Source organism: Mus pahari, chromosome 10 (genome assembly GCF_900095145.1).
Source record: "Mus pahari chromosome 10, PAHARI_EIJ_v1.1, whole genome shotgun sequence".
NCBI classification, from domain to species: Eukaryota; Metazoa; Chordata; class Mammalia; order Rodentia; family Muridae; genus Mus; species Mus pahari.
The window spans coordinates 17,509,309-17,520,245 of NC_034599.1; the positions used below are offsets into that span (position 1 = coordinate 17,509,309).

The 10,937-nt window shown below is 48.9% G+C and overlaps 2 protein-coding genes across 2 annotated transcripts in view; both read left to right on the forward strand.

Moving 5' to 3' along the window:
• Window positions 1–911, forward strand: part of Pigy (phosphatidylinositol glycan anchor biosynthesis class Y) — a 1,782-nt gene extending 871 nt beyond the window's left edge. Inside the window, exon 2 of the mRNA XM_021208098.1 lies at window positions 272–911. Coding sequence (XP_021063757.1) covers window positions 538–753 — 216 coding nt within the window. The 5' untranslated portion in view covers window positions 272–537 and the 3' untranslated portion in view covers window positions 754–911. The remainder of the gene's footprint in view (window positions 1–271) is intronic.
• Window positions 912–8,399: 7,488 nt separating this feature from the next.
• The window catches only part of LOC115062415 (zinc finger protein 136-like), a 6,397-nt gene continuing 3,859 nt past the window's right edge, over window positions 8,400–10,937 (forward strand). The window contains exon 1 of the mRNA XM_029543359.1: window positions 8,400–8,490. Coding sequence (XP_029399219.1) covers window positions 8,488–8,490 — 3 coding nt within the window. The 5' untranslated portion in view covers window positions 8,400–8,487. The remainder of the gene's footprint in view (window positions 8,491–10,937) is intronic.

Sequence of the window (10,937 nt, forward strand, 5' to 3'; positions counted from 1 at the left end):
GACCTTTGGAAGAGCAATCGGGTGCTCTTACCCACTGAGCCATCTCACCAGCCCCAGATACTCCTTTTTTTAAAGGTTTATTTTCTAGCCAGGCGTGGTGGCTTGGGGAGGCTGATGCAGGAGCATCCCAACGTTCGAGGCCAGCCTGCAGGTTCCAGCAATCCTCCTGTCTCTAACCTGCTCCGTGCTGGTACAGGCTGCTTCCCCATCCTTTCCTCTCCCTTCCCTTCTCCTGCCCTTCATCTTGTCATCTTGCACTTTTCTCATACAGTTAAGAGTCCTCTCGCCTGCGCTGCGAGGGACACGCGTGGTGGGTGTCTGCAGTCGCTGGTAACTGCTGCGTGTGACGTGGAGGGTGAGGAGCTGGCACCTTCGGCCTGGGACGGCTGGAGTTTTTGTGTGCCCTTGGGAAGCATGCCTGAGTGAATAAGGAGTCGGAACGAGGGGAAGATAAGACAAGAGTGCACCAGCACAAGAACAGAACTTTTCAAACAACTGAGTTTTCTTGAGACCGTTAACCCTTTAAGACGGAGGAAGATGATCCCGTCCCTGCCCACCATGACTGTCCTCATCCCTCTGGTCTCGCTGGCAGGCCTGTTATACTCCGCCTCTGTGGAGGAGGGCTTCCCAGAGGGCTGCACCAGCGCCAGCAGCCTGTGCTTCTACAGCTTGCTCTTGCCGGTCACCGTGCCTGTGTACGTGTTCTTCCACCTGTGGACGTGGATGGGCCTGAAGCTCTTCAGACATAACTAAGGTAGCCGAGGCCCCTCCTGCTGGGGCTGCCTGCGGAGTGGGGCTTGCAGCCGGAGGTTCCCGGCTGTTGCAGATTCTCTTGTTAGTGCTGTAGCTGGAAAAAGAAAATACTTTTCAATAAAATGTCTTGAGGGAGAGGAACACGACCAGTCTTCATCTGAAGACTGTTTCTTCTAAGATTTGTTCTTAAGTGTGTGTCTGTGTGCGAGTACGTGCATGTGAGCGTGGGTGCCCAAGGAGGCCACGTGAGTGTTAGGTCCCTGGAGTTGGGGGTACTGGAGTTGGTCCCTGGAGTCCCTGGAGTTGGGAGTAGGCTGCTGGAGCTGTGTTCAGATCATCTGCAAAGGCTGCAAGTTCATGTTCTTAGCCCCTGAGCCACCTCTCTGCCCACCTCTTTCCTTCTCATTTAGTTCTGGCTAACCTCAAGCTGTGAGAGGCAGACCTTGCCCAACTTACCTTCCTGGCTCTACCTCCTGAGTGCTAAAGTTATAAGCAAGCGCTCCACAGCCATCCATGTGGTGCTAGAGGAACCCAGGGCTTCAGGAACGCCATGCCCGCACTCTGCCAACCAACCACCCAGGCCCTAAGGACTGTCTTTTTCTTTAGCCCATTCATTAGTTAGTTGTTTGGAAGCCAGGCAGTGGTGGCACACACCTTTAATCCCAGCACTTGGGAGGCAGAGGTGGATCTCTTGAGTTCCAGGCCAGCATAGTGAGACTGTCAAAAATAATAATTTGGGATTTTGTTTCTGCTTCAAGGTCAATGGGGAAGTGTTAGGTTTGATTCCTCCCAGAGGAGCCAGGTGGACTAGTGCTGTAGATAAAAAAAAAAAAAAAACAAACCAATGTCTGGAAGCTGGAAATACCGTCTGAGTTTGTGGCTGGGCAGATGGCTCAGCAGTTTCTTGGACCAGCTGCTCTTAGTCCCCAGGTTGGTGACTCCTGCCTGTAACTCCAGTTCTGGAGGATCTGATTCCTGATTCTGGATTCTGGGCACCTGCTGACCTGTGGCATGTATATTCATGCACACACACAATAAAAAAATTATTTTACAAAGGAAAGAAATCTGACTTTATAAAGTTACCTTCGTTTTTTTTTTTTTTTTTCTTTTAGGTTTATTTATTTTATTTATATGAGTACACTGTAACTGTCTTCAGACACACCAGAAGAGGGCATCAGATCCCATTACAGATGGTTGTGAGCCACCGTGTGGTTGCTGGGAATTGAACTCAGGACCTCTGGAAGAGCAGTCAGTGCTCTTAACCGCTGAGCCATCTCTCCAGCCCAGTGGTTTGTTTTGTTTTGTTTTTTCTTTCGAGTCGGGTTTCTCTGTGTAGACCAGGCTGTCCTTGAACTCAGAAATCCCGCTGCCTCTGCCTCCCAAGTGCTGGGATTAAAGGCGTGCACCACCACTGCCTGGCTGGGTTCTTGGATTCTTATTCAAGGAATAAAAGCCCATATACAGATTTGCAAAGTTGCCAGGAAACTTCACTCAAAGCAAAGCTATAGGTTAGGCATGCAGATATGTGTCTATGAGGGCTTATTTTTTTAATCAAACCACCACACCTGTTTCCCAGACTAAGTTCTTCTGATCCTCCATTTCTCCCTGTACCTCCAGGTTCTAAGACTTTGCCTCCAAAAGCACCGAACTCAGGTCTGTAACACACACTCTAAACATAAACACAAAGTCTTGAAAAAAGAGAAAAGTTTCCTTTGGCTTGAAGTTAAGCCAGAGATGGGAAGTCTTGGGTGTGCCCATTGCCAGCTTTTGATGCCTGCATGGGACACAGAGTCTGGAATTCCTTGAGTACCTTGGACTCTGTGGCCCCTGGGGAAGAAGTCCCCACCGACACCCTGGGAACAGGATTAAAGAAGTCAGGGGGCAGCCAGGCATGGTGGCACACGCCTTTAATCCCAGCACTCTGGAGGCAGAGGCAGGCGGATTTCTGAGTTTGAGGCCAGCCTGGTCTACAAAGTGAGTTCCAGGACAGCCAGGGCTACACAGAGAAACCCCGTCTCGAAAAACCAAATTGTGAAAAAAAAAAAAAAAAAAAAAAAAAAGAAAGTCAGGGGGCTGGAGTGATGGCTCAGAGATTAAGAATGTGTCCTACTTTTCTTTTAAAAAGTATTTTTTAGATTATTTTATGGGTATTTTACCTGCATGTATAAATGAGCACCTTATGCTTGAGATGTACTTGGAGGTTAGAAGCTGGTGTTGGATCCTCTGGAACGTGAGTTAGGGGAGTTATGTGAGCCACCATGTGGGAATTGAAACTGGCCCTCTTAAAGAACAGCAAGTGCTCATAACTTCTAAGCCATCGCTCCAGCTCTGGGCTTGTTTTCTGTTGCTGTGAGAAAACCACAAGCAGCTTGGGGGAAGAAAAGGTTTGTTTGACTTCCACCTTTAAATCATAGTTCATCAATGAGGGGCATGTGGGGCAGGAGCTCAGGGTGGGAGCCTGAAGGCAGGGATTGAAGCAGAGGCCCTGGATGACTTACTCCGTGGCTCACATCAGCCACTGTTCAGACCACGCCTACCTGCCTGGGGATGACACCACCCACAGTGGGCTGGGCCCTCCTGTATCAGTAATTTAAGTTATGTCATAGACATACCCACAGGCCAATCGATTAAGCAATTAAGCATTTCCTTGAGGTTCCCTCTTTCTAGATGACTAGTCAAGTGTAGCCGCCTGCGGCCATGGGTTACTGGGTTCCAGAAAGTAAAGATGGGATTAATGAGCCAAGAGAACAAGGCCTGTTTACTTCTGAGTCTGAGCTTATAAAGGGGGGAAACCCATCCCCCACCACACCAGGATCTCTTTGCTTTGTCAGGATAGTTCAGGACAGGCTCAGCCTCTCAGCAGGCAGTGGTGTCTTGGAGGAAAGCTGCAGATGTGCAGGACAATAGACTTTACCTAGGTGGGAAGGGTCCACCCTAGGTGGGCTAGCAAGTGTGTCAAGCCAGGTCTGAGCAGCCTGCTCAAGGCTGGAGGAAGGGCACAGTCAGGATGACAGGACTAACCAGCATGGAATGTGTGTAGCTTTTGTTGAGGAGCTCACTTTGTAGACCAGGTTGGCCTCAAACTCAGAAATCCGCCTGCCTCTGCCTCCCAAGTGCTGGGATTAAAGGCGTGAGCCACTACGCCCGGCCCTCAGTGCCTTTCTGACAGCCTCAGACAACTGCACTCATGCACATACCCAGGAACCGATGCAGACAGGACAGATAATAAATAATATAATAATAAATCTTTTATTGTTGCTGTTAGCTTAGGGGGATCGGAAGTCCCAGTAGGGAAGGGGGCCATGGAGATGGGGGTCTCCTGCCCCAAACCTTCCCTCCACCTGTGCTGACGCTTGAGCAGCCTGCCCTAGTTCTTTCCCATGTGAGGGGTGGGAGCTGGCAGACAGCACCACCCCTCCTCAGATGGCGAGGAGGCTCACAGTCATGGACAGGAGGATCTGTGGTGTGCGTGCATTTTGTCTGCCCCGTTCCTCCTGTAGCCCTATGCCTTCGCGTCTTCCAACGGCACAGGAAGCAGTCTCATATCCACGGCCCTGTCCCTAGAGGCCCAGATCTCCCCTCCCTTCTCTGGACAGGCTGAAGGGCCCTTTCTGCAACTGTTTGAAGAACAATGAAGCACACCTATGCTACCCAAGAGAAAAGAGAGTGACTCACTGTGAGAGTGGTTGTAGGCCTGTGATGAGTGTGTAAAATGTGTGTGTGTGTTGTGGGCCATGACTTCAGTAAAAATAAACTTTAGTAGCCAATAAACTCGAAATATCCTTGTCCTCCTTTGGGGCTGTAGGACCCCCTCGTGAGGAACAACCTTGGGTCCTCAGGTCATGGGAGTCAGGGCGTCCCAGAGAAACACGACAGAGAAGCCTTCTTGATGTAAACACACGAGGTACTTTAATGGCAGAGCTCAGGGTGGACTCGTATCTCACGCAGGAGACAGAGGAAGTCGACCACCAGGCCCAAAAGCTTGGGGTCTTTATAGGGTAAGGGTCTGAGGGTGGGGAGAATTGGTGTGGTTACATGCGATTGGTTCATTTAAACATAGCAAATTAGCAGAAGAGTACGTGCAGACCAAAATGTTTAGAAATTTTAAGGGCCTGAGGTTTATCAGGGGCAGCAGGACACCTGGTTGATGTATGACTCTTATCGGGGGCAGTAAACTAGGGGAGATGTCTTCCTGCCAGATGGCTGTGGGGTCAGTCAGCCCTGATAGCTCTAGGGGAGGCGCCTTCCTGCCAAGTGGCTAAAGTTAGCCCTGATAGCTCAGTTCCTGCACTCTTTTCCTTATCTTTGTGGCTAATTGATTTTCCTTATCTTTGTGGCTAATTGATTTTAGTTTCAAGGCAGCCTGGGCCCGCCTGGGTAATTTTTACCTTAAGTTTACATTAAAAGAACCCTTTATGTCTTACATTATTTGAACCTTAAATTCTCAGCCTCAGGCTTCTAAGCTCACAACAAAACAACTCATAAGTTACATGAATCCTAGGCCCTAAATTTCATTTCTTTTCATTTTAACTGAGGGCTTTTAAAGGAAAGACCATAAGGAAGGGGGAGGGGGAGTTCACAAAGAAAGTTGAGTTACAGCTTTTCTCCAGTGGAGCTGTCCTTGGTAACATATGGCTCATTTATGGCATAGGGGTCATAAGCTATCTCTTGGTAAACATTCCTGGTCTCAAACACGGGAAGATGGGTGCCTGGCTGGGGCAACTGAGATAATAGCCTAGCTAGCTGTCAGGCAGAGGAACAGAAGACCCTCAGCTGCCCTAAGAGAACAAAGGCTCTTTACTGGCCACATTTCTAATGATCTGGGGAACAGGTTTTGGGGAAGTGTTAAAGTTGGAGCTCCACAGGGCATAACATTCTAGAATTTTTTTTATTTTTTATTTTTATTTTTAAATCTATTTTGATGTTACTCAACCAGGTTCTGTTGCCCATTTGAAATGAGTTTAGCAAAGACAAGAGACAGTCAGATAAGAGATGGGGGATCCAGTTCTGCAGTTGGCGTCCAGAGCTGGGGTAAGGCTTAGGGGTACTTACAGGATAAAGAAGCAGGACTGAGGAGGAGCCGTGTTAGGTAAGAAAGCACCTGAGGTCCCTGGCATGCATGCAGAGCATCTAAGTACATTACACCCATGCCATAGAGCGCATTTCCCCTCCAGAAATAATCTAAAATTATTTTATCTACTTGAAACATAGTCTGTGTATCCTTGGCTGGCCTGGAGCTTGATATATAAACCTGTCTGACCTCAAACTCAGAGACCTACCTGCCTCTGCCTCTGGGCCTTTTTCTTTTCTTTTCTTTCTTTCTTTCTTTCTTTCTTTCTTTTTTTTTTTTTTTTTTAAGATTTATCCATTTNTTATATNTAAGTACACTGTAGCTGTCTTCAGACACTCCAGAAGAGGGCGCCAGATCTTGTTAAGGATGGTTGTGAGCCACCATGTGGTTGCTGGGATTTGAACTCCGGACCTTCGGAAGAGCAGTTGGGTGTTCTTACCCACTGAGCCATCTCACCAGCCCCCTTTATTTTCTTAGTAACACGGCTGGGGACTGAACCCTGGGATTCTTGAATTCTAGGCAAGGAAGGACTCTGTTAACTGAAGTTACATCTCCGGTTTCCATCAGACACTTTTGCAGGCCCTTAGTAATGAGAAGTAGGTGTTCTCTGAAGGGTTACTGACCTGAAACCCTCCTGGGGCTGGGAAACCTGACATGCTGATAACATCTGCACGCGCTGATAACATCTGCACACGCTGATAACATCTGCACACGCTGATAACATCTACACACGCTGATAACATCTGCACGCGCTGATAACATCTGCACACGCTGATAACATCTGCACACGCTGATAACATCTGCACACGCTGATAACATCTGCACACGCTGATAACAACATCTGCACACGCTGATAACATCTGCACACGCTGATAACATCTGCACATGCTGATAACATCTGCACAGAGCTGATAACATCTGCACACGCTGATAACATCTGCACACGCTGATAACATCTGCACACAAGAGCTTGGGACACACTGGTGTTCTTCTGTATCTACACCCTCGAGATGGCAAGGAAACATCTGCAGATGGAATCGCCCACCCCGCATTTCCTTTGCTGTTCTATAAAACCCTAAGCTCCGACCGTTGCCCTTCATTGTCCTGACCAAAGGTCGCCTCACCTCTGTGGAGGTCCGCCTCTTAACTTTCATGTCCTCTCCATCGATCCTGTTCTAAAACTTTTAGTAGCTTGAGATGAACAAAAACAAGCTCAGAGTTCCTGAAAGACAACACAGGTGATCTATTAATACTGTCATGACCCATCTGCCGCAAAGCTAATGGGACCACGCTCCTTAGTGGCCCGGAAATGTGTCCCAGTGGCCCATGAATGAAATTCTAGTACTCGGCAAATTGGAAGCCAGTGACTAGGGGTAGAGCCTTTTGGGTAGAGTGGTTACCGGAAGAAGGCTCTCAGTAACATCTCCAACACAACATAAACCCAGCTGGGTATGAAAGAGTACACCTGCAATCCCAGCATTCAAGTACATCCTCGGCCACACAGCTTATTTGAGGCCAGTCTGGGCTACATGAGACCCTATCTCCAAAAAAAGAAAGAAAGAAAAAAAAAAGAGCCTTTATTTATGTTTCTTTTTTTTTAAAATTTATTTATTTATTATATGTAAGTACACTGTAGCTGTCTTCAGACACTCCAGAAGAGGACGTCAGATCTTGTTACAGATGGTTACGAACCACTATGTGGTTGCTGGGATTTGAACTCCGGACCTTCAGAAGAGCAGTCGGGTGCTCTTACCCACTGAGCCATCTCACCAGCCCTTATTTATGCTTCTTAGTAGCGCCAATCAACTTGAGATTCTAGAGCAATGGTTTCAACCTTCTTAATGCTGTGACCCTTAAATACACTTCCTTATGTTATGGTAACCCCTAGCCATAAAATTATTTTCATAGCTACTTCTTAACTATGACTTTGCTAGTGTTATGAATTGTAATGTAAATATCTGTTTTAGCTCGGTGACAGTGGCACACTCCTTTAATCCTAGCAGAGGTAGACGGATTTCTGAGTTAGAGGCCAGCCTCTACTACAGAGTGAGTTCCAGGAGAGCCAGGGTCATACAGAGAAACCCTGTCTTAACAAAAAAAGGCCGGGCAGTGGTGGCACATGCCTGTAATCCCAGCACTTGGGAGGCAGAGGCATGCGGATTTCTGAGTTCGGATTTCTGAGTTCGAGGCCAGCCTGGTCTACAGAGTGAGTTCCAGGACAGCCAGGACCGCACAGAGAAACCCTGTCTCGAAAACAAACAAAAACAAAAAGAAAAACAAAACAACGACAACAACAAAACAAAACAAAACAAAACCCTGTGTGTTGTGATGATCTTAAAATGGCCCTTTTAACAGGGTCTTTCGACATCCCCACTCCCAGCCCCCAAAGAGGTTGCGATCCTTAGCAACCTGAGCAATTGTCTTGAGCAAATTTATCCCTAGTTTTTCCCCCTCATCGCGCAGGGCGAAGGGGCGGGACTGCAGTAACTGTCCAATGAGACGCGCCAATAGCTGGGGCGGGACGCTGCCACGCAAAACCACCGAGGAGACTGAGTCTCTCACTCGGGTGGTCGGGTCTGTCTCTCGGTAGTTGTCACTCCAGCTGTCTGCCCCAGCCCGGGTCCTGCTGTGCCCCGCGGGGGACCGGGAACCGGGAGGACGCGATGGTGAGTGCAGCCGGGGACGGAAACGACTGCTGCGTGACGCTGCGTCCGTCACTCGGGAGTCTGCGCCCCAGTTTGCCACCCGCTCGGCTCGCTTCGGTTCGGCTCCGCCAGGCTCTGCTCTTCGCACCGCCGTGGGGTGGGCGGGGCGGCAGCGACATCCGGGCTGTGCCGAGTGTGCGGGAGCTGCGGCCCGAGGATCCCCAGCCCATCACTGCTCCCTATGTGGGGCCGACTTCCCCAGTGTTGTCTCTGTTTACCGGAGGTCTCAAATTGGCTACCCTATTCCAGTGTAGCTTTTCAAACTCAGCTGCCAGTGAAGGCCTTTGTTTCCGGTTCCCCCTTTCCACCTTTCCAGTAGCAGCTCCCCCTCACCAGGTCACTGTCTTCTTTTATCTTTTCCCCTCTCGTCCATCGTCCCCCACCAACCCCCACGCTCTCAGCAAGGTTTCTAGTCTCATCTAGCCTGGGTTTAAGTGGTACTGGGGATGGATTCATGGCTTCCCGCCTGCTGGTCAGTACTCTCTCTATGGTACATTTAACCCCTTATCCTCTGGCCTTCTCCTCCCAAATCCCAAGTATTTCGATTACAGATGTGTACAATCGCATCTGGTGACTTTTCGACATCCTAAACACACGCTCTATTTTAATTACAACTTTTCTTTAGGGCAAGGTTGGTTTGGTTGGTTGACTGATCCTTCACAGTGCTGAGGACAGGACCCAGGGCTTTGAGCGTTATCGTTCAACTGTATCTCCAGTGTGTGAGTGTGTGTGTGTGTGTGTGTGTGTGTGTGTGTGTGTGCATATATGCATTGTACAAGTTTCACTTTGCAGTTCAGGATGGTTTCAAACTAATAATCCAGTCTCTGCTTCCCTGTTGGTGGGGTTACAGGGTTAGGATTCCAGGTTTGGCCGAATGGCTGTTACAAAGCCCTGTGTTTTGTTGGCTGTCTGCGGGAAGCTTTCTGGAACTGTGTTCTCTAAGATGGGGAGACCTGCACTCTCACTGTCTTCCCTGGGCACAGACATTAAGGTTTTTTTTGCAGCCTTTTTCCGGGTCCCTTGCCCTTGAGGTACAACTCCTAAGTACTCTCTTTCCCTGTTGGTATCACCTTTAAGGGCGTTACTCATTTGAGTCGCAGTTTTTCATTATGAAGGGAAACAAAGGGCTGAAGAGATGGCTCGGTGATTAAGAGGTTTAACCAAAAAAAAAAAAAAAAAAAAAAAAAAAAGTCGGTCGTGGTGGCCCACGCCTTTAATCCCAGCACTTGGGAGGCAGAGGCAGGCAGATTTCTGAGTTCGAGGCCAGCCTGGTCTACAGAGTGAGTTCCAGGACAGCCAGGGCGAGGACCAGGTTTGATTTCCAAAAAAAACAAAAAAAAAAAAAAAAAAAAAAAAAAAAAAGCCGGGCGTGGTGGCCCACGCCTTTAATCCCAGCACTTGGGAGGCAGAGGCAGGCAGATTTCTGAGTTCGAGGCCAGCCTGGTCTACAGAGTGAGTTCTAGCACAGCCAGGGCGAGGACCAGGTTTGATTTCCAGCGTTCACATGGCTGTTCTCAGCTCTCTGTAAATCCGCAGCCTGGGCTCCATCATGCATCTGCAGACTGGCATGCAGACAAGATAAATGAGTAACAAGTGAGACTTGGTAGTCCTGCCCTGAATTCTTCCACCCACGCCGCATGCCACCTGCTGCAAGCTGGAATGGAGGACCCATGGGGCTCTGGTCTCCATACCCTCTGTGGCCTGTGTATGCCATTAATAAATAGATAGATAGATAGATAGATAGATAGATAAATGAATGCGGTTTAAAAACTGGGCAGAAGGATGGCTGTTAACCTGTTTCAGTGTGAGTCGAGCCCTGCTAGAAGGAACTTTTGGGGTGCCTTGTATCAGCATGTGTCTCAGTGCTGAAGAGGGAGTAGGCCGAGTGGAGGCTGCTCTAAGGCTCACGACTGTGAAGATGTAATCGGCTCTAGGTGCTCATGCTTCTCCCTCCTGTCTGCTCTCTGTCTGTCTTTCTGCTGATTTCCTTGTGCAATTTTATGTTTAAAAGTTCACTTTTATTTTCATGTGTAAGTATATGCCTGCAAGTATGTCAGTGCATCATGTTTTGCCCTCAGAGGCCAGAAAAGGGCGCCAGAACTCCTGGAACTGGAGTTACAGATGGTGGTGCGCCATCTTGAGAGTGCTGGGAACTGAACCTGGGTCCTCTGGCAGCGCAGCACATGCTCTTACGGTCATCTGGCCAGCCTGTCCTGCACAATTTTAAAGGGAGGCAGAGAGGAAAAATGGGCCTGTGGTAAATCTGTCAACAAGCCGGGCGTGGTGGCACACGCCTTTAATCCCAGCACTCAGGAGGCAGAGGCAGAGGCAGGCAGATTTCTGAGTTTGAGGCCAGCCTGGTCTACAGAGTGAGTTCCAGGACAGCCAGGGCTACACAGAGAAACCCT